The sequence below is a fragment of the Strix uralensis genome, chromosome 8, assembly GCF_047716275.1.
Source record: "Strix uralensis isolate ZFMK-TIS-50842 chromosome 8, bStrUra1, whole genome shotgun sequence".
Lineage (NCBI taxonomy): Eukaryota > Metazoa > Chordata > Aves > Strigiformes > Strigidae > Strix > Strix uralensis.
In genome coordinates, this window is record NC_133979.1 from 13,651,711 (window position 1) to 13,676,007 (window position 24,297).

At 39.2% G+C, this 24,297-nt stretch overlaps 1 protein-coding gene across 1 annotated transcript in view; it reads left to right on the forward strand.

Annotated features, from left to right (window-relative positions):
- The first annotated feature begins 3,379 nt into the window (after positions 1-3,379).
- Positions 3,380-24,297, forward strand: part of AK5 (adenylate kinase 5) — a 97,370-nt gene continuing 76,452 nt past the window's right edge. Inside the window, exons 1-5 of the mRNA XM_074876326.1 lie at positions 3,380-3,803; positions 5,651-5,837; positions 6,809-6,976; positions 13,072-13,241; positions 13,362-13,475. Of these exons, the coding sequence (XP_074732427.1) occupies positions 3,744-3,803; positions 5,651-5,837; positions 6,809-6,976; positions 13,072-13,241; positions 13,362-13,475 (699 nt within the window). The 5' untranslated portion in view covers positions 3,380-3,743. The remainder of the gene's footprint in view (positions 3,804-5,650; positions 5,838-6,808; positions 6,977-13,071; positions 13,242-13,361; positions 13,476-24,297) is intronic.

The following is a 24,297-nucleotide window of genomic DNA, read 5'->3' on the forward strand; positions in this document are numbered from 1 at the left end:
TAATTTACATGATACTAGGCACAATAGGGAACTGCAAATAAGTTTTGCATTTACATTAAAATCGTATTATTTCTAGATCAGAAGCATATAAGTTAGCATATTCTATTAAAAAGGCTACACATAATTTTTTTACTTACAGAATCTACAAATGCAAACTGTCCACATATGTTGCACCAGCCTGTATAAGCACAATCCAAGGACATTGGTTCTGATTTAATAAAGACATCTAGCAGAGCAGTAGCTTATGTGAAAAATGCCAGTCACTAGTGCTTGAACAGGCACTAGACAGAAAATTAGAAGACTCTTACAAAATACTGGGGGATTCTAAAGTGATATTTCAAAACATCGAACCTAATTAAGCTTTGACTGAAGGCTATGGGTGTCAGGTAATTGGTTTAACCAAGAGGAAGAGAAGACCCAGAACAGCATATTCAAGTTGATCCCATGCTAATTTCATATTAGTTCAGCTTTGCGTAGTTAATGGAGGAACCAACAAGAATGAGAATGGAATCAGACTAATGATAGGATCCATAAGAAATTTTCAAGATTAATTTCCAGAAGTGTTATCATTTTGATAGCAAAATTGTGTTCTTTCTACTGTAGCTTCTTCCCCTCCAGAAGAGGTAGGAAGTGGCAGAAGTATAACCAAAGTGATCCTTCAGCCTCACCCCAGTACCATGAAGAACTGCCCATCCATACTTTCAGGAATGGGCAGTGCTCTGGAGTGCAAATCCATGTTCCCATTTCTGCAAACTTTTTTTGCATCCTGTGTTATTTTCTAAGGCAGTAAGACCACTTCATTTTCATCCATGCTCTTGATCAGACACAGTTAAATGACAAACAGCTAACCTTCTAAAGCTGCCTTTATGCTACCTACATACCTGAAATGACAAATAACCCAGCTCTGTATGCCCATTTAGTTAACATATTATTAATCTTTTGCTGCTGATGTTCTTCAGAGCCTTTGAGAAGCATCCACCTGTGACCCTGTGTCAGTATGGGGATTTTGCCAAAGGCAAACGCATAACAAATTACTTCTAGAAGGAGGTACCGTATTATTAGATCCAAAAAATCCTTTCCAGATACATTTCCCACATTCAGTCTGATGGATTTCCTAAATGGCCAGATTTTTTCTGAGGTGGTAATTTCTGCAACACAGAATTTGATTTTGTGCAACAAAAATCAGATTAGCTCAAAATTTTTTTGAACAATAATTTAGATGTGCATAATGATAATAGTTTTATGGCAGAAGTCAGAATTTTTTTCTGTTAGCATTATCTAACTGAGCAAAATGCCTGTAAGCCTACAGTTAAAAACAAACATCTCAGACAAGACTTTACACAAAAAATTTTCACGTTCCTGAAGAAGATGCCATGGAAAGCATGTGAAAGGAAAGATTTTTCTCTATCAATCCAGGACACTGGATGATATACTAATTTACCCATAGATGTTGAATATATAAAGATATATATGCCTGAAAGCCTATAAATGGAATTTGTCTGAGACAATGATAATACAACTGAAATTTTTGTATAAACTAAAAAAAAAACCACCTCGCAAAATGCCAAAACCACAGCTCTGTCTTCCAAAATAGAATGGCATCTTCCATTAGCCCTCCTTAGGAAAGATCTTATTTTAAGAAAATATCTATTTAATTTAATTCAGTCTTCCCCTTGTCAAGCTTCATTTAAGGTCTTTTAAAAGCAATTATATTTCCTATCTTTTGATTAGGACATTGAAGCCTACTCTATTTTTCACTCAATCCAAATTACAATACTGTGCTTTTCAAGGAATTGATATTTGAATGTATTAAAATCTTAGCAAGAGAAAGTAGGGTTAAAGCCACATCCAGAGTTTGTGGGAAGATGAGAAAGACTGCAGATGAATGCTGATTAAACTCTCCAGCAAAGGCTAAGGTCCTCCTTAAACATATGAGAAGTGCCAATTCAGTGACATTACGGCAGTTTCCCTAAGTGGACACTGCTGGATTCATAGGAAATGGAGCTGGAAAGGATCTTAAACTGTCTAATCCAAACTACTTTCCAGCAATACCTCAGCTGAAGTGGAGAACAGGCCATCCATTAGTCGACTGCTGCAAAGGGAAGTTAGTGGCTGCCCTTCAAGTGGAAGCTGCTGGGAGTAGCTGGATAACTTGGAAAACTTTCCAGTCCCATTTGTCAGCAGATCATGGGACTGCCTCTGGGGCAGTGTTTAGCAGCTCGGGAATGAATGAGAACTGGAAGCCTCTCCAGAAGAAAGGGAAGTGTCTACGTAAAAAGCTGGACACAGGGCAGAGGAAAAAGAGGGCAGTTTAACAGTAGAAGCAGCAAAACAAGGAACATGGCTGCACCTGAGAGGGAGAAACTTGTAAAACTGATAGTGATCCACAAATCACACACAAGGGGGAGAAGCTTCTTAAAAGACTCCTAAAGAAGACCTATCCCATGTCTGAAAAATACTGAGATACAGAAAGCAGTTGCTCACTGTTGTTCATAAGCTTCCACTTATGTAACCTATTTCATGCATCAGTGTAACCACATGGAAGTTGTGTTAGAAAAGATAATCAACAAAATTAAAATCTAATTGGAACATCAGACTTGATATAGGACAATTAAGGAACGGAAATAATCCACTCTGACTTCCAGTATGCTACAGAATATCACAGAAGCTACCCCCTACCTAGCACTCTTCAGAGCACATCTAGAAGAATGCATCCCGTTTGGGGCTTCCCAGTAAAAGAGAGATGTTGATAAACTGGAGTGAGTGGAGTGGACAGCCACGAAGATGGGCAGGGAGGAGAGCACTTCCCCTTGAGGAGAGTAGAGGGAACTGGGCTTGTTCAGCCTGTGGCGGGTTTAGAGGGGACATAATAGCAGCTCTCCAATGCTCCCACGAAGATGGAGCCAGGCTCTTCACAATGGTGTGATGGTGGGCAACAGACAAATTAGGATAAGGGAGGTGTTAACTGAATAGAAGAAACCCCTTTTCCACCACGAGGCCAGCCAAGCACAGGTTGCCCAGGGAGGCTATGCAGTCTCCATCCTTGGAGGTTTCGCGAGATGAGACTAGAGAAAGCCCTGAACAACCTGCCCTTGCTCTGAGTGGGAGGTTGGACCAGAGACGTCTTCAGGTCTCTTCCTGTGACCTGAGGATCACAGATCATGGGTGCTCATGAGCCATGACAGTTCATAGCCCACGGCGTATGGAATGTCTCGCTCTTCAAAGCGGCAAAAAACGACGCCAAGGGCAGAGACCGCGGTATACCGGGAAGCTTCCACCACCTCAGCGCTCCACCCGTGCACAGCCCTCCCCGCAGCCCTGCCACAGCCCTCCCAGCCTGCGGGGCGCGCCTGAGGACGGCCAGAGCGGACGGCGCCTCCCGGGGAGCCGGGCTCGGCTCTCCCCCGGGGCACCCTGCCCGCGGCTCCCGGCCAGGCACAGCCCCGCCCCGCCCCGCCCGGGGGCTCGCCGCAGGCACCCCCCGAAACTTTCCCCGGCAGCCTGCGCACGCTCTTCCTCCCCGCCGGGGAAAGCGTGCTCTCGCTCCCTCCGTGCGGCGGGGACGGGGAGGCGGGCAGCCTGCCTCCTGCCTCCCTCCTCCCCCCCGCCCCGGCTCGCCCGCCCGCGGAAGCCTCGCCGAGGCGCCCGCATTGCACCGCCGTGCCGCGCCGTGCCGTTGCCGTGCGCGGGGCTCGGCGCTGCCCACCCGCGCCCCGCCGGCGCCCCCGTCCCCGGCTGGCGGCATGAGCGCCGGCGAGGCGAAGGAGTATCTGGCCCGCAGGGAGATCCCGCAGCTTTTCGAGGTAGGCGAGGCGGAGCGGAGCGGGAGGGGGAGCGTTTTCCGCCCCGTCGGGGGGTGCTCCGCGCTGGGACCCCGCGGCGGGCTGAAGGTGGCTGGAAGGACGGAGCCGGCAGAGGCTGCGGCGCGCGTACCTTGCGCGGGAAGCCGTGCCGCGGAGGGCTGGCCCCGGGCCGGGGGGTGCTGCCGGGCGACCGCGGCTGGCGGGGCCGCCCGGCAGCGGGCCGGGGTGGGAGCTGCCGGCCGCGGAGCCGGCGGTGGAGCCGCTGCCCACCTGCCGTGAGGCTCCGCGGGCGCGCAGGCGGCCGCGCCCCTCCGCGGCGCTGCGGACGGCCGCGCCTGCCTTCCTTCAGGCGGCCGGGGAGGGAGCGAACTTGTGTGTCCGCAGGGCAGAGGACCCCCGGGGCCGCTCTGCCGAGGAATTCAGGCGGGGTTATCCTCCAGGTTTTCTCCAGATTCTCATCGGTCTGGGAGAGGAAAATCCGCAACTGCTTAGTGAGGTTTTGTTTAGCTTCCTACAACTTACCTGCTACTAATGGTTGATAATTACTTCTCTGTGCAGTGTGGATTTTTTTTTTTTTCCTGAATCAGGCATCCTGCCATCTATATAAAACACACACACAGACGCGTATGTATTTTCCCTGCTCTGTTCTGAAGCTAGTAATTTTTTGTGTATTTGAAAATGACAGGACATAGACCGTGCTAATGTTTTACTAACACGTTTAGAATGTCAATGGTCCAACAAGAGATGCAGGCAAAACTGTTTTTCTGTAGAGGCTCAAAGCTTGAGCTAGCAATTTTTAAAAATTGGTGCATATCTTCTGCAAAAATACGTGTCTAGTTGCTGTGATCGGTTAAGCAGTATAAGGGCATAGATGCATATCCTATTTAGATATCCATAGATGATACCCTATTTTATAAATTCAGATGTGTGTAAATAACAATTATTGTATAAACTGTAGATAATAAACAACTGAGCAAATCCTGAATTGGCATTATTTATGTTTATTACTGATACCAGCTGTGATCCTCAAGTTTATTTGCACAAAAATTAGGAAAAGCACAAAGGAACAGAAATTATCCTGAAAGACATTTATTGTTAAGAGAAGGTTGGATGCAGTTATCTTGTGGAGAGGTGAGATGATGACTTATGTACCACTTTGTCAAGGAAAATCAATTACCGTGCGTCAGAGGAGGGCCTGGCATTCCTTCTTCCATGCTCCCAATAATGCTCATAGGTACGATGGGTGCAGAATTAATACTGTGGGCAGGAGCTTTCTAATGGCTGAGAATTTCTGGTCAGTTAAATCTGGACGCACCTATGAACTTGGTTTGGGGTTTATTTCCAATATTGATCAAGATGATATTTTGAGTATTTCTCGTGATTTTTAAAAATCCTTTTTTCATTATTTGTGTAAGCGTTGACTCAATACGGATAAGATGCTTGTGGGTGCACTGGTCTTTAAGGAAAAGATAAATTTTAGTGATCTAATAGGTGACTCAGAATATGTAACTTTTGGGGCTAGCTAGTGCGTTGCTCTGCATATATTTGCCAGTGGTAGTTCTAAGAAAAATGTGGGGAATTTTTTTACTATTTTCAGTTTTTATTACAGTGCAAACAGACAAATACAAATACAAAGCCAGAAGCTTCCTGTTCTGAATCATTTTTGTGACATTGGCAAACCAAAATCATACGATTTTTGCAGGCCTCACTCTCACACATTGGCTTGAAGTGGAGAGTCTGAATATAAAAGGAATATGGACTTTCTCCGTGTAAAGTAAAATTCAACGTAAAAGTGTTTTTTCCTGCCATCTATCATTATAGTATGTATTTCTGATCTTATGTTGCAGAGTCTGTTGAATGGATTAATGTGTTACAAACCCGATGACCCAATTGAATATTTGGAAAGCTGTTTGCAGAAAGTGAAAGAGCTTGGAGGATCAGAAAAAGTGAAATGGGACACTTTTGTCAGCCCAGAAAAGAAGACCCTGCCTCCACTCAATGGAGGACAATCCAGGAGGTCTTTTTTCAGGAATGGTAATGTATTAAGTATAGAAATGATTGTATTTGTTGTACTGTACAAGAACTTTCCATCCACTACTGAATGGTTTTATACTTAATTCTATACCAGATCATGCCTCATTCGGATTTTCCTTAGGCAAAGGACTCTAGGATTCTGTTTCCTTGTGTTTTGGCATTTGTTTTGCTCCTCGCATAATAGATGCTATGCAGGAGAGGAAATTGTGATCATTTTGCAGCCTAATGATGGATGTTTGCTGTGTAAATATTTTAACACGTTAGTGCAGAGATTTCTCGTATCCTACCTAAAACATTTGCAAAGATAGGGGCAAAGTTGACTCAGCGCACTTGGCTTATATTTTTAGTTGGTCCTTATGGATGACGTACGTAGTAACTTCCATGCAGTTACACTTGTTTTTCTAGTTTATATTGGAGCTATATGCTAATTTACTAAATACAGTGTAAATGATAAGCTCTCAGAAAAAGGTACGTCTCATAAAATCTAAGCATATGTCATACCAATACCTGTAATTATTTTATTTGTAATGTTAACAAAGAGTAATTAGCTCATCTTTCAGTTGCCATAGTTATTTTTCCTTGCCATCCAGCATTTCATTAAACTAATTAGCAAGAATACTATCTGTGTCTCTGTGTACAACATGTATCACCAAAAGAGTTCTGTTTACTAGTACAACACAAGGTTTTTCTTCTCCGAGGCCAGTGCCAAACTCTGGGTGCTATGGACAGCTTTTCACAGAAAAGCTGATGTGCTTGTAAAGAAACACCAAAGAAAACTGACTCCTAGTGGTTCCAATGTAATAAATCAGCTAAATAGAGGCAAGGAATATATAATATTGTAACAGCAAGCGCATTGTAAAATTAGGAGATATTTATACTTCATTTATTATACTTATTTAAATCTGTGTACACAATAGATTTTGAGTTTCTGTGTATTTCCACAATTCCCAGTTTATCTCACTGTTTTACAGTGATGCCTGATAATTCTAACTTCCCATACCGACGGTACGACCGACTGCCTCCAATCCAACAGTTTTCAATAGAAAGCGACACCGACCTCTCCGAAACTGCTGAGCTAATTGAGGAGTACGATGTATTTGATCCTGCAAGATCTCGACCAAAAATTATCCTTGTCATAGGTATGAAGGCAGAGTCATTTTGACAGGATTTTATCTTTGTTACTTTGCCTTTTTATTTGTACTGCAAATACATTGAATGCCTATATGTATTTAAATACAGTTTTTCCATCTTCCATAGCAAGTGGTGCAGTCCAGTTGGAGTATATCAGAAAGTGCAGTTGTTAGTGCTGAGCATATAGGATCCCAACTGTAAGCATTTTAGGGGCTACAGTGAGCACCTGTGGTCATGTTCTATAAACTAAGATGCCTGTTAGCAGCTGGAGAGCTCATGGTTTGCTTATGGAGCACATTTGCCAGTTTGATTTAATCTAAAACCCAGCTCATGCATTTCGAGACAGCTCCACAGTGTGAACCGAAGTGCTCTTCCAAAGCACGCTCCAGATCTGGACTAAAACACTATTGTAGATGTACTCAAAGCTGCTCACAGAAAAAGATATTTAAAAATATTGGATAAGATAGCTCAAAGAGGTGATAGGTGACTATTGTTCTCTGTATTTAGAACCTTGAAAACTGATCAGTACGTCCAGCTGGAGTGAGCATACATGGTCACTAGTCCACTGAATTGATAAATTAATCCCTACATCTATTTGACAAGTGAATCCTGTGCCAACCTCAGGGAGAGTGAGCGATCAGTTAGCATTACTTAATTGTTCTCTCTCCACAAGTTCTCAGTTGTGTGCTCTTCAGTGTCCTTTCTAAGTAACTCATACCTTCCAGCCTCAGACAAGCATACTGTCTATTAAGAAATAGCTGCAGTTTGGGTCTAAATCAATGTTTTATCCTGGTTCTGAATACAAGTTCTTTGAACTGTTTTCCTTTTCATCTGGGATTTCAAAATTTTACTGCCAGGTCTAATTCTCTGGACAGTTTAAATAGTTACAGCACAGGTGCCAGGTGATGGTGAATCACATTTTTAGTCTATAAAGCCTTACTTATATTAAAGAGAGATATTGTTTCCATAACAGAATATATAGTATAGTAAGAGAGAATAGAAATGTCTTCTCTGTATTATAGAGTGGGATCTCCAAGAACAGCATGTCCTCTAGGCTCTGCATCCAGCAGTTCTCAGAAGTGTGATACTGGAATATATTGAAAACAGAAAACCAGTAATTTTTCTAGATATTTGTGGTATGCCAAAAGAATTCCTTAGGCATTTGATTTTTCTTAATCTTTTGTTTCGAAATTACAAATCTCAACATGCAAATCTCTCCATGCACCGTTGAACTATAAAGCTTGCATTAGATGGAGAAATAACACATGCCTTTTCTTCATCTTAATTAAGTAGCTAGCCTTTCTTTTCATAAAGGAGAAAACTGGCTCCTTTTCAGTGACCACAGAAGGCTCTTAATGCATTGAAATCCATGTAGCTCTATTGCGGTAGAGTGATGAATGAAGATTTGATCTAGGTGAGATGAAGAGAGATTGGCTTTCACCTCTGGAACTGAGTGCAGGAGTATTTGAAGTGAAATCCTTGAATGCCAGGATATACTGGACAGACCATGGATTTTACAGAGCTTTTCTTTTCATCCATTTATATAGGGAACATTGTAAACATTCCACAAAAGCTATTTCAGGTTTATTTTCCAACTGAGTTTCTCTGAATCTGTCTATTATAGTGTGATCTGATAGAAACACAATACTATATGTAGCTTAGCAGCTATTCTCCAATTTTGTACAGTCTCAAGAAAATTTCTCACAAGTTCAACTTTCTATTGATATAGCACATAAAAACACATACTGGAAAGAACAAAAGAATAACTAACATACTGAAGGAAAGAGAGAAAATGGAAAAAAGTGTACTATTAATTTCGAGAGACAAATATTGTACACAGAAGATGCGTTGCATATTTTTCAGTTTGCATAAAATGCTGGCGAAAACTTCCATTAAGCATATTTATGTCTAACTAGTGATGACTAACCATACTGCCTAGCTCAGATAGTACTGGTCCCATTCATTGTTGGGGGCTGAAATGAATAGAAGCTAAAGACCTGTCTTCTGCTTTGCAAATTAGGTGAACTTTTCTTTAATAATGCATTAGCCCAAGATCTTTTTAATGCTTCCATAAAGGTTTTTACAACTTCTTTGCTTTATAAAATCTATCATGCTTATAATGAACCAGGTAGCTCCAAGGCAAAAAAGAACTTGCTTATAAAGGTGAGGGTTTTGTTCTTTTTCTGTGTTTGCAGAAAAGTCTTCCAGTGAAGTGTAAAGCTATAAAGCTGCAAAGTGAGTATGTGACTGGATTTTAGAAAAATTGGATGGTACCAACCAAGATGGCACACATGTGAATCACTGGAAAATTAAGTTTCTAAGGCGTTATAACACTAAGAAACTAGATAGTGTTTAAAAATGTGCTTCCTAACATATTTTGACAAACACATTTTTACTGTTAATACTGCCTGAATACAAGGATCTTAAAAAATTAATTACCTGCTGTCATTAGCCTCATAGTTCAGTATGTTTTTAAGCTGCATTTAACTAAAAATATTAGTTAATAATAAAAGAATACGTTTTCCTTTTATAATCAAACTTTAAAGGATAGATCAAAGATAGCACTGTCAGGAGGGGGCTGGCCCGTTGATTTGTTAAATCCAGTCCACAGCTAGCTTTTAAAATCATAAGTCATTTCAGAAATCTTATTATTACATGACTTTATTCTGAATTTGCAACAATATAAGCAAAATTGGAATTTTGAACTTCCATTGACAGAACTGGATTAAAACAACTGCTTTAGTAAAACTTTTTTGGGCATACAAATCTTCACTTGAAACCAGTTAGCAAACATAATTTTAGATGTAACAAATGTTCCCTAGTCTAGACATCTTCTAAGAAATATGTAAAATAATCATGCTTTTCTTGAATAATGTATAATCTCAGAATAAGTGAAAAGAATGAAAAACAAAAGTGATTTGATTTTCCTTTCTTGTGAACAATTTGTCAGTATGATTTATCAAAGAGTCAGGAATGGATACGTAGTTCAATAAATTACAATGATTTGCTGTGGGAAGTAATTTTGTCCTATCACTTTTCTCTTTATTACCTGAATGTTTCCCCTTAGACTGTAAATGGGTAATCTCAGCTTGCTATAAAGGGATATTTTTAGATTGAGAAAAACAAAATATATGAGAAGTTTATGCACATTAAAGCAAATACTTTATTACTTTTTCCTGCTTACAATTCAAATTGAAAAACAGAAGTGCCAAACTACTTTTTTTTTTTTTTTTTTTTTTCTGCTTCTCTTTAATGGCAAAGCAAAGCTCTGCCTAGCAGGACTGTAAAGTCTGTCTACTTGGTTTCAAAAAGATTTTTTTCAGCTATTTTACGGTTTTACAGAGACTGATGTTTCTTGAAGTAACAGTTCTGTTTTTCTGGCATCTTTTCTGTGCTGGAATGTGGATACTGTTTTCCTTGGTGTCAAATTTTCTGTTTCTACATGTTACCTATATATGCTTTGCATCTTTATTGTTTCTGGGGTGCAACACAGTCTCTTTCAAACTTGTCCTGAGTCTCCAGGGAAATAAACGGAATTTCCTTCCTTGGAGGTTTTGTATCCGCAGGAATTAAGCACAGCATTGGCTCCAGTATGTTTTATAAACCCTTTGCTTCGAAGCACAGTCACAACCTAGTGCCCCTGTTTCCAGTAGCTGGGATTATTGTGAGTAAATAAAGCCACGTAAATTCATAGTATTAAATGTTACACATGTGTATGAACACACACATATATAAGATACAGTATTTATGTTATGCTCATTAGATTGCAATATGTGGCTTTATATATAGAGAGAGGGTTGCTTATGGAAATTTTTGCACAGAGTTAATAAGACATTCCAGTAACCAGTAATAATCCTATTCATTCATCTGGCAGAATCTGCTCCATACAAACTGGCAGCAATCACTGAACAATTAGCTGCCCTTCCTTGTGCTGTTGTTTTCATCTATGTAAGCAAAAAGACACTGGGAATCACTTACTCCAAACCTACTATTCCAGATTACCAAGAGCCTGTAATAAACTAGAATTATCTTGTTTGAACACTTGTATCAGGTATGATTTTGATACAGGAGTGAAGCACAGCATAAGGTTTGGTGAAATGCGTTTGTCAGGGGGAGGGCTGAGCATGCCATCGAAGGGAGCGGGGAGGGCCAAAGCGGAATTGCTTTGTAGCCGCTTTGGTGGAGAAGGCGGTTCCTAGTATATCAGATGCTTGCATATCTACAAAAGAGAAACATCCTGTATTCTAATGAAAAGGATAGCTAAACAGCCTATGAAAGAAAGAGTTCAAGCTGAAAAAGTAAGCCCATTTGGATCACCTAGAAGATCTGAAATGGAAGAATAGCTGTAAAACCTAGCATAATCTGCCAAAAGAAGAGAGAAAGCGTGTGCCTTTTTAGGAAACAGCAAGCGAACTGAATGAGGGAAAAATATTTTTCAGTTGTAACCTGACTGTACAGAGATAAGATACAGTTTTTCTTCCATTGCTTTGCTTGTGTGTTTTATGAACATTCATAGCTGTATTGACTCATTGGATGTTATGGATAAATGCTTGTATTTGCATTTATCTTAACCTGGCTTGATTTAAGCATTATTTAAACTAATTGGATAATGATAAAACCTTTCTCTCCCCAAAGGTATAACTAAACTGTGGGCAGGGTATAGGAACACCTTAACAATACACAAGTTTCCCTGTGCATTCCCTTCCAGTGGGTCCCAGTGTGAGTTACAAAGGCCAGGTGGAGAGTTACCATCACAGCGTCAGGGGTACAGAAGAGTTCCTAGGCCCTACTGGTGACACTGAAAGCTCTCTGACATGCAATATTGGGGCACAGGTTTGAACATGGTTATGCAGAGAGTGTCATAACCTTATATGAAGAAGTACTCTAAAGCTTATCCTGCAGTCACATCTGTATTAATTATATAAATGCCTAAAAGCTATGTATGGGAATAATACAGATAATATACAAGAGTTGTATGATTATTGACAAGAAGCTCGTTGTATTATTATTTACTTCCATTGCATTGCTGTATTTTTTGAAGTTCATAGAAAATGTATATTTTTAATAAATCTTAATTCTTTCTCCATTGAAATAAAATTCAATGTTCTTACACACAATTCCCCAAAACATAGCTAATTAATGTTGGGATTTAGTATCAAAACATTTGTTTTGGTTTTGCTTTGTTATACTATTCAGTAACATACACTTTTCTCTATGTAAACATTTATTTTTGTCAAAACAATTCCTTATTTTTACATACCAGATTCCAGTTTTTCTTTTCTTCACATCATGATGTGTCTTTTTAGTTCTTTTTTACGTGCATTCTTGCTTCTGCTGTCCAGCTGACCTTCACTTCTGCATTCCCTGCTCTGTAACGTAGCTGTTTTCTGTGATTTTGATACCTATTCTGCCTATGCTATATTGAAGGGTCTCTTTATTCTTCAAGTTGTCCAGCAAGCTGAACCTAACTAATTGCTTCTCTATCAGATGCTTCAAGCCTCAATACGAGAAGTATGTGTGGTTCAATAAAAGTCCTTGTACCAAATCACTATGGAAACATCTCGGCTGATTATTTAATATTTTTCTGTATTTTAAAATTAGAAAACCTCAGAAATTCATGCAAACATATTTAGAAGCATATTTTATTAGTACCATTTCATGACTAGTCCATTGATCTAACTGGCTTATTTAACCAAGTGTGATTCTTTCTGACATGAATCTGCTTCAGACTATCTGACTCTATCTTTGGATTCACAGAGTTCAAGAAGGGACTGGTTCATTTGTCTGTTCCTCTACTACAAATCAAGAAAAATTCCTTTCCAGGAACGGGTTTAGAATGAGGTCAAGCCTAAAAGAGTGTGTTTATTTTTAATTCACAGGTAGATTTGGTTTGGTTTTTTGGGTTTTTTTACGTAATTTTACAAGCTGTTACCTTTATGATCAGGTAAATGAGACCTATTTCTAATGTCTAGTAACAAGTAACTAGCTGCAAGATTTGCTCTAATAATGGTTGGAAAATTGGTGCTGATAGCAAAGATTTCACATGTGATTGGGTACTTCCGATGAAAGGTTAATTTGATGTTTTGCTTATAATTAACAATAGGTGGCCCAGGAAGTGGTAAAGGAACACAGAGTTTGAAAATAGCAGAACGTTATGGATTTAACTACATATCAGTTGGTGAATTGTTAAGGAAGAAGATCCACAGCACAAGCAGCAATAGAAAATGGAGTCTAATTGCCAAAATAATTACTACTGGAGAACTGGCCCCTCAGGTACAGCGTGTCCTGTGTTAGTGTTTACTTTCAAAGGATTTGTACATGCTGTATTAATGTGCACCATGAAGAAAACCTCCCTTGCAATATTAAATAAATAACTTCTTTTCTCTGTGAAAGGAAACAACCATAACTGAGATAAAGCAGAGATTAATGCAGATCCCTGATGAAGAGGGTATAGTGATTGATGGATTTCCCAGAGATGTTGCCCAGGCAATCTCCTTTGAGGACCAAGTAAGAGACTGTTTTTATTCTTAAAATAACTTACATATCTCTACAACAGTTAAGCTTCTTGAAATTGTCAGTCAGATTCCGAGAAAGACTAGATGTTATTTCTAACTGAGCATTGCTCTTTAAATCTTTGCAAGTACGTAATTATAGGTTGACGAGGGGTTATTCTTTTGGTTTACGTTGTATTATGTCCCGTCTGAAGACAGAATATTTTATAAAAAGACAATGTGATAATATAGCCAATATTCCAAGCCTCTTATCTCAGTAATGAAAATCCTTTCAAGATAAAGAAGAAAATAACATCAAATCTAACAATTAATATTTTTTTGTATCTTAGTGATTTAGAAAGGGGGAAGACATATTTCTATATTTATTTGTTCAATTTAATCTATGTTAACAGAAACATACTTAAATCAATGCATATCTTCACAATGCTTTTAATCGCAAGTTTATTACAGTACATTGAAGATACTGGAATAAAATAAGGGTTAAAATTGCCCACATTTTGCAAGTTTTTGTACACCAAAAAAACAAAAAATCTTTTTTTAGAAATTTAGATAATTTTGGTTATTCTAAACTACAATTCTAAGGTTTAGTCAGCTAAAACTGTATTCCTGAGTGCTATTCACATGTTGTTTTCATGTATGTATTTTAAACTAATCTCAAAATACCTAAATTCAGTGGAAAAACAAACAGCATGTGTCATTTTCTGATCAAGCACTGTTAGTGTAACAGTTATGGTCACAAGCAAAGGTTGCAGTTTCAGTGCTGAATTTTAGAGTGCCCTTCATGAAGAGCATCTCAAAGTCCTTCACAATTGCTGGCGTACTACCATTTTGGTACTTTGAATTCTAAGTGGCATTGCCAAGACAGAGTAACAAAAGAAAGCAGCTAATGAGGCATTTCATTAGTGTGCTTTTATAAGGTATTATTCTGGGCAAAATTTAGAAGAATGAATTGAAAGGAAACAGACAAAATAGTTATTACAGAAGATAGCCAATGACTGCCAGCTATATCTCCTTATAATTAACAAAAGAGAAGATTGACTATTTTATAAATGAAACAGGAGAAATTTAGGCTTAATGGTCATTTCCTTGCCTCATTTTTTTGTCCAGTATATTGTGTGGTAGTGTGACTTGAGTGTATTTCTTGGTTCTATAGTTTTGTGCTGATGATGTGTCTGATGAAAGAATGGGAGATGTGAAACTGGTAGAACTGGCAGGAGTTAAATTGTTTTGAGTTATCCTAGGGTCAGATTCTCCTTCTACAAATGAAAACCAGTTAAACAACACTTCAACACCCATCACAGGGTCCATTAGTAATGCCACTAAGAAATGGAGTCCTGGAGGTAATAGAAAAGGCGCAGGCAGTACTGTGCTGTAGAAGGGGAGAAAGATGAACGCTATGTTTCATATAAGTTTGCCATCTAGAGGGACCTTGAGAGATGAGCCTGTGCAAACCTCATGAAGTTCAAGAAGGCCAAGTGCAAGGTCCTGAACATGGGTCAAGACAATCCCAAGCACAAATACAGACTGGGTGATGAGTGGATTGAGAGCAACCCTGAGGAGAAGGACTTGGGGATATTAGTGGATGGAAAACTGACTGTGAGCCAGCAATGTGCACTCTCAGCCCAGAAAGCCAATGGTATCCTGGGCTGCATCAAGAGAAGTCTGACCAGCATGTCCGGGGAGGTGATTCTCCCCCTCTATTCCGCTCTCATGAGACCCCACCTGCAGTGCTGTGTCCAGCTCTGGAGCCCCCAACATAAGAAGGACACGGACCTGCTCAAGCGGGTCCAGAGGAGGCCACGAAGATGATCAGGGGGCTAGAGCACCTCCCCTGTGAGGACAGGCTGAGAGAGTTGGGGATGTTCAGCCTGGAGAAGAGAAGGCTCCAGGGAGACCTTATAGCGGCCTTCCAGTACTTAAAGGGGACTGCAGGAAAGATGGGGAGGGACTCTTTATAAGGGAGTGTAGGGATAGGATGAAGGGTCATGGTTTTAAACTGAGAGAGGGTAGATTTAGATTAGATATAAGGAAGAAATTCTTTACTGTGCAGGTGGTGAGACACAGGAACAGGCTGCCCCGAGAAGTTGTGGCTGCCCCCTCCCTGGCAGTGTTCAAGGCCAGGTTGGACGGGGCTTTGAGCAACCTGGTCTAGTGGAAGGTATTCCTGCCCATGGCAGGGGGGTTGGAACTAAGTGATCTTTAAGGCCCCTTCCAACCCAAACCATTCTGTGATTCTGTGAACATTCCATTTGCACCATTCTAATATGCTTTTATATTATCTCCTCATTTCAACTGAAATATTCCCCACCACCAGCCTGGTTAGCTCTTGTTGACTCTAGAAAACTACATGGAAAAAGGACTGATAGAACGACAGATGATAGAACTCCTAACTTTGGCTCCTTTTTTGGTATGTGCTATTCCCTCAAGGATGCTGTAGATTAGTCTTTTATTTTTTTAGAGAAGAGAGGATGGATTTAGTAATTTTAGACCTGACTATATTCTCAGAGAGTTCCTTCATTTTCAGTCTAATGGGATTTGCTAAATCATACTCCTCAAGGCCTATTTCTTCCTGAAAGACAGATGGCTATCTGAGCCTCTGAAAAAATCCCTGAGCACTTCACATAGGGCCACCTTTCAATCTTAGCTATTCTAAAATAAATATTGAAAAGGAAAGAAGGAATCATAGAGCTTTTATAGGAGCATAGGAGAGAAAATTCGGTCTGTTTAGACTCCACCTTTTTCAACTTTCTTTGCAGCTTACCTCTTATATGAGCATATCTAAGGCCATGAAAATAAATTTAGAAGGGATGTATATATTTCAACATACCACATCTGTTTAATCCAGTGGGATATATTCAGTGTTTTATCTTGGATTTATATTTTAAAGAAATAAAATATGCTTGTTATTTCTTTAAAATTCTCTGTTTAGTAAGCCATAATGCCACACATGTGAGTAGCAAGGTCTTATGGTAAGGAAAGGGGACTATCAGCAGTTGTGGTACCCATCTTCCTTCACAGGATGAGGCTGACAGTAATTTGTAGCATGTCAGGTTATTTACATTAAACGTGCTAAGATTTTTAAGGCACTCGGAGATCCCTCAATGGGAAGTGTAATTGAGTTGTGGAGAATTCAGTAATTAACTGTTGTGATAATTTGTGTAGGTGTGCAGTTGGAGATGCTACAGGTGTTTTCCACAGCTTAGAAAAGTTACAGCTTTCTTGCTAGCAGTGTGTAGAAGAACAGAATTGTTCTCATTAGCCAAAAATGACAAGATGAGAAATAATTAGTTGAAATTTCAGCAAAGAAAGTTTTGATTAAATAGTAAGACATTTTATAATTAGATCAATTAAGCAGTGGAACGTCCTTCTGAAGAAAATAGTGAAATCCCACAAAACGCAAATAGTGAAATCACATTATTTTGTAATACATATGCCTCGTTCTTATAAAGACATCCCCTGTAGAACACTGAGATCTGTTGATAAAAAGTTCTGAATGAGAACTAGTTCTTACTGTTATCATGAATTTTGTCATGGGTGAATACTTATTCTTACAGATGGTCCCTTTAAGACCACTGCATGCTTACATACCTGAAAACAGCGGAAAAGGTTGTATGACACAAGCCATTTTAAAGGTTAAATTTAGGGGAACTGCCAAAAGATGCATGAAGTAGGAGTTACTATTTATTTAACTCTTTTCCCTCATTCATGATCCCTTCACAGCTGTTAATTGTTTTGATTACAAGGGTTTTAAAATGCAATTGCGTGCTTTTGAACAGTGACTTTACATTATTATTTGGTCTATAAAGCAGCTAGAACGCTTTTGGATTTTACAATGTAAATTAAAATAATGATGGTAGGTTTGTATAAAGGTAAATAGTGTATGCTGGCTTTCTCAGTTCTTTCAGCCATATAGGATATAGAGTAGATGCCAGTGGGATGAATGAGCAGAAGGGGCAAGGGTGACTGTTCATTTATCCTTCATCATTTGAATATGTTGGGATGCGTATTCATCTGTAATCCCATGGAAGCTTGAAATAAGCAAAGAAGCATTCATTTTAAAAGTGGCATTTTCCACTGTATAGCCAGCCTTTCTCCTTTGCCATTGTTTACACAGAAGAGAAACAAACTCCAAGAACATATGTAGTAATAGCTAAAATAAATTGTGGGGGGAGAATGTGAAAGACAAATTATTAAACTGAATGGAAATAGAGGTGAGTAATACAAGATATTGAGAGACTAGGTAAGGCTGAAACAGAGACTGAACAAGTGTGAGGAAAATAGGGGATCTATTAACAAAATGGCTACAAAACCCTAACATTATTGTAGTTCAAGAAAGCATGTCTGGTCTTTATTGATTATAAGAAGTCTATATTGTTTTGTTACCCATATATTGTTCTTCTTTGTGAGGCATGATGCAGTGGGATCAAGAAAGTGTCTAGACCCCATGTCACATAAAGGGGCAGGAAGTCAAAACTTGATCTAGATGTGAGCTGGCCACAGTGGTCAGTGAAAGGTGGACCAGGACAGAGCCTATATGGCTTTTGGTCTAAGCCACGTCACCTCCCCTTTCTCCACTAGTGCATGTTGTGGACAGTAGGTGATGAACAACTGAAAGGCAAGGCACAAAGGGCATAAAATGTGTCTTGCTCCCAAACACTAACATTATAATTCCCTGAATGCTGTTTACTGAACCTTTTTGTGTATATTATTACATGGCCTTCACGAGTAAGAACTGTGCTGTGTTATTGTAAAGATAAGCTAATTTATATTGGAAATGGTTTACCATATTAGTAGCGGAAAAGGAGAAGGTCAGCTCAGGTGCCTGGTTTCTCTTGCAAGCACATGTAAAATCTAACTGTGCTGTGTTTGCAGACATCTTTAATGTAACACATTTATGCTAAAGTAATTCCTTTGGTTTTATGGCTCACAGGGCTGTTACTGAGACTTGACACTATTTAAGCTTTCATAATCTCATCATTTTGTGAAAAAATCAGATGGATACATGTATGTCTGAACTCTAGTTACAGTACCTGTCCTGCATAAAGTTCTAGTGTAGAAATACATACACAATGATAATGAATTATTTTTGAACTTTGCTTGTAATTGCTCTTGGTACTACCAGAACATTTTTATCCCTTTGACTAATCCAGAAGCTGAACTTTTCTGTGGGAAAAAGTTATTTTTAGTAAATGAGTCAAAGCAAACCAATTTATGCTAACATTCCCAAACATAGGTATAGCTAAAAGATGACAATTTCTTCCTTATTATGTTGCCAGACTCACGTGGACAGTAAGTTCTCAACGTGTTGCTAGGCAGGATTGTATGAAAACACATTGCATCTCAGTGACTAGAGCGCCTTAAGATAAAGCAATCATTTGCAGCAATCACAGTTTTTTCGCTCAGATCTAGAAACCAGATGTAACAAACGCTGCTTCCAAGCAATAATGTCAATCTAGAATAAGTGGACTAAAAAGCATTTTACACATCTAAGGAATTTTACATTTGAATTAAAGCTTTTTTTCTCCTCTCTTTTATCAAGTTTTGTTAATATCAATTTTCAGCAGTGCTTGCCAGCCAGCAGCAACTCTGCCATTCTGGTCATTTACACCAGCTTCATTTCTTAATGGTCAGCTACTCATTGCAGACTCATTGCAGCCTGTGAGAACTCGTAGCCATGAGCACTGCAGTTTTCTCTAAGTTTCAGTTTTCTTTGAACTTCTTGTCTTAGTTGAAACAAGGTTTGTATTTTTCTCTTTGAAAACTGAATACATGACATATAAATTCTCTCATTGGAAGTCTTGGATTGCTGCCAAATCCTGACTCCCATTTCATAATTCCAGAGAGCAGAGTCAATACTGCCAACACTTTTGATAGGGGTACTTTTAATAAAGACCTGAAGTCGTGTGACTGAGAATCTCATTTCCCACTTTAAAACAAAGTTCCAAGCAGTCATGGTTGTGGAAAAAAAATGAAAGCATGAAATTTAATGTCTTAAGAGCAAATAGAACTTCCAGTTTATGTATTTGTTTTAAATATATGATAATTTCTGGACTTGGATCACTTTGAAATCCTTCTGCATAGTAGCGCAGATTTAATACTGATTTATTCAGCCTTTCAGTTTGTGCCTAGGCATAAAGCTATCCTGAACCACAGATTTCTAAGGTATCCATGACCTCTGCTGAGTGCAAATAGTAGAAAGGTGTTTAGATTCCAAGCACACATTCGAAAATGCCAAGGAGAAAATGGTTTATTTACCATTAACCTGTCAGCTTGAAATTCAGCGAGTCACCTACAGTACCAGCATGCTCAAGCATGCTAAATATCTTCCTCTCCAGTAACACTGTAATGAAATGCCTCTGACTAGTGTATTGAACTCAAATGACTTCTGAAGAAGAAACTGCAGTTTGACTTTCAGTGTAATCTCTCACATGGCAATAAGTTTTTACCCTTCCCAGGAGAAACAGTTCCGCACTTCAGTATTTTCCAGTTAATTTCAGTTACTGCTCTGGTTTGGTTTTTTTTTTTTCCCCACTTTCAGTCATTCATGCATCATGTTCCTTCTGATTTCAGTAATTCCTTCAACATTAGCCTTGTTAGTTTCAATAGACTGAGTACAGATGAAGTTTGCTTAAAATATATTAATTGCAAGTTTGTTAATAGTGAAATGAAATGTGGAGCAGGTATTAGAATTAATGAATATTCATTAATGAATGTAATTTAATTCCTTGACAAAAGAGAAAGACTGTTTTTGTAGACATTATCTTAAAACTATTTTTCTGTTACATGGCCTGGGTGACAAGACTATATTCGAAGAAGTAAAATCTTAATTTAAATAATAAACAGGGGCAATAAATTTTATCTGATTCTTTGTTTGTAATGTCCCCTTAAGAATATTCATAAGTGCACTACACCTACAAAGAATAACTAGTTCATCTTGGCTGTGATTTGAGTTAACTTTTTAGCTGCCAAATATATTCCTTATGAAAATTATTATGGGAATTAATTGTGCTAAAGTAGAACAAACTATGTAGATGGCACAACATAGGATGCTGGGAAAAACTGACTCATCCTCTCACAGGCTAAGGACAGCAGTACTGTTCCTCCAAGTCCAATACTTAAACCTCCAAGCAGAAATGATATCTGCAGTTCCTTAACATTTGACATAGGTGTTTGTGGCCACCTGACCTGTGGTGGTCCAACTGCCAAGCTCTTGCTCTGCAAAGAGCTTCTCATAGAAGACCTGCTCTGTCGCCGGCCAAGAGTCGTGGGCTCCAGAACAACTAGGAAAATGAATGCAACCTTTCTGCGAATCTTAAGAGGAAAGGATCTGTTCATTGCAATAGGTTTTTGTTCTGGTAAAGGTATTTTTTCTGCATCATGGTCTATAGGTCTTCATTCCCTTCTCATTTTCTATCTCCCTTCTCCCAAATCTCCACTTCATTGTTCCAGGCTGATGAGCCTCAGATACAGTTCTCTACTGGATCTATGTACCCAGTCATCTGTATGAGGAGTGGGAGCGCTGGCATGTCAGGAGTCTGAATCGCTGTGGTTCCTCTCATTCATTTTCTTTGGCCCTGTGAGTTTTACGTTGCTTTCTTAAAGCCAAGCCTGAGCAGGAAGCCTGTGGAATGGTTTTATCATTGTCTGTCTTCTCCCCTGGAAACCGGAGCACTCTCATGGGAAAGGCAAGCAGTGGTTCAATTTTCTGCTGGGTAAGAGACCCTAGACCTCAGGTTTCCTGTTTTTCTGGACAAGGGCTCTTCTCTGCTAGCCAGACTAGCCAAAGGAGAGCTCATCCATTGCTGGTCCTTAACCCTCAGGAGAGGACCTGATGTTCTGAATTCAGACTGGGTGGGGATGCCTGCTGAGCGGTTCTGAACCAGAGGTCTGCTTAGACCTTTCTTTGTAGCATTAGTGTTTACAGATAGGGATTCCTATTGACTAGCTGCCCTACATAGGTGAAAATCTGAATCAGTTCTCCCTAAAGACACCTGGCTTTCTCAATCAATTATTAGGAAGCCTAATTATGTAGTCTGGGTAATTTGCTGGAAGCTTGTTTCTTGGGCAGTGTGAATATGGTTCAAATGCAGTTACCAGAAAAGAATTCTACCAGCAGGATTTGTTCTTTGACAACATGATTCATGATTTTGCTTTTCTAAAACAAGAAAAAACTATGCAAACAGTCTAGTAACCCAGCAAGATGAAACTATAAAAAGCAAATCAGTAATTACAAGGGAGAGCACCCATACAATAGACATAAACTAGCTTGTTAGTAACCTTGACCAATTAGGATAAAACACACTATTAAGTTAATGACAATTGTTCATGAGCTGTCAGTTAAGTTTCCTCAGGAGTATCTAGTAGAATATACCAGGAATTAAGAAACAGAGCATTTTCGTCTTTTGCCTAATGAGGAATAATGAGAGTGTAATCATGTAATGTCTAGCAAACAACCACACTACTCTCACTAACAAGAGGAGATGTAGAAAATATTCCTAGAGAGAAGAGAGCATCTTTCCAGTTATACTGCTTTATGTCAATAACACCACAACTTGCATGGAATTGCTCTCAATTTACTCCTTGTTCCAGTTTAGGAAGGAGATTCAGACCCGAAGAGAGTAGGATTTACTTACTAGTAAATACTATTCTAAAAAATGAGAGGATGTACCCACCAGTTTTATTCTGAGTTGATGCCATACGCTCTTTGTCGTATTTAAAATTCAGGAGGTTGTGAATAAACAGAAACCTGTCTGTTCCCATAGGCAAAGATTCTCCCTTCTGCTGAGTTCCAGTTAGTAAAGTAGTCAAATTCACTTCCCTGAGCCCCGCAGTCCTTCCTCGCATGCATTTCTGGACATGAGTAAGACCCTCTGCCTTTACCACAAGTTGAGTGTGTTACGGGAAATCAGCATTAAGGAATCCAGTTCTTCTGTCTGTGCTGGTTCTGTACACCTTTTCTACAAGCTGAGTCTCAAAATAAAACTTATTCCCTAGTCATAAAACTCAACAACAGTTAGTTCTGAGTTTAAAAAATAGGTTTGTTTTCAAATGAGTCATAAAAACCCCTTTTCCTTTGTTAGAAAAATTTGTACTCATATTTACGTAGGAGAACTAGATATGTTTCTAGAGGAATAATCCCAGATGTCCATATGATCACACTAGCCTGTTAGATTCCAACTTGAAGTATTTATAAGCGTGTCTTGCAGGCAGGTGCAGTTGAGATGAGTGGAAGCAGAGTGGTTCATCAGAACAGGAGTGAAATATCAATAGCATTTCAAGGGTTTAACCCTGAAGGTTGTAAATGCATGTAGGAGAAATATATTAAGTGCTATTAGGTCTGTATACCTATGGATATAGAAGAGATGTTACGTTTTTGTGCATCTAAAACCAAGCAGAGGCTTGTGTTTAATAAATGCTTTTCAGCTACTTTCTGATGATAAAGATGCATATTCTGCAGGTAAAAGATGAATTCATAGAGGCATCACATAATCAGAATCCGCTTTGTATTCCTACCTCAAATATGCTTGAATTGCCTTTTTTTCCACTTCAAAAAACATTTTAGACGATACTTCATTTGAAAGTAGGCTTCTTGAACTGAAAATTTTAAACCATTGTTTTCAATGACGTTTTATTTCTGTGAGTGGAATGTATTTCAAATTACAAAAGCCAGTGTCAGAAAAAATAGTTCTAGTTCCTGGGATTCTGATACTGTCTTTTGTATTGTTGCTGTTAGTAGTCAAAAAACTAAGAACAACAACAGTACTCACCTCCTGTAGAGAACATTCCATTTTAAAAAGCAGTAGGAAATAATTAAAACCTAATTAATTAATTTTCCACAGTAATTACTGTGTTGTATCTCATTATTATCCTCATTTTACAATTAGGAAAAAAAAGAAAATTAGGCCTAGGGAGTGCTTTCCCATTTTCTTAAAAAGGAACTGACCTCTGAAGCCAGGGCAGTTTATGGGGACCGAGCAGACGAGAACCTGCACACGTGATGGCGTCATGGTGGCATTCAGATCCTTCCCTAGCTATGGGGCTGCACTCACTCAGCCACGGTTTCTTTAAAGAACTGATTGACTGTGGAAAGCTGTACTCCGATGTTTGTGTGAAACAGGAGACCTTCCCTTTGCCTCCTCCTTCTTTCTCCTTTAGGGCTAATTTCATGAGCAATCTATTTATTCTATGTATTCTCTGCAAAGTTTGATGCTATATGTGAAGTTATGTGATACGCAAAAGCTGAAGTCCTACACTTGAGGAGGTCTGGTATGACTTCACAGAACTGCTAGTCCTGAAGATGTTCGTGAGCGAGCATTGAAAGTAAGAAGGCCAGCTACAGTTTGGAGCATCTAAAGATTTCTTACCATCTTTCTTCGCTATTATTAGGATGCACAGAAATGGAAATACTAAATAAAACTACTCACTCATATGAACTCCTTTTGTCCTTCATTTCACTAGATCCCTGCTTTGCAGTTATAATTTCTGAGTCCTTGTGTAATGTATGTTAGGAAGCTACAATCAGCTGGACATCCATATCGGGACTTCAGGTGTCTCTTCGCTGAGTCTGCTGCAACATGCATCAGCCATTCCCTTTCAGGAAGTAGTGTTCCATGACCTAAAAGGCTTTGAAATTTTTCAGAATCTGTGTCATAATTTGGATTTCTTTACTACAGTGTGCTCTTTAAATTCCCAAGTTCCTCATTATGCTTCTACTACTAATGAAGCCATCGTAATTTAACAGAGCTACTTTTAATAATGTCCATATTGCATGAAAGTCTAACACAGAAACTTTACTTTCATAGTCTTTCATGTGAATA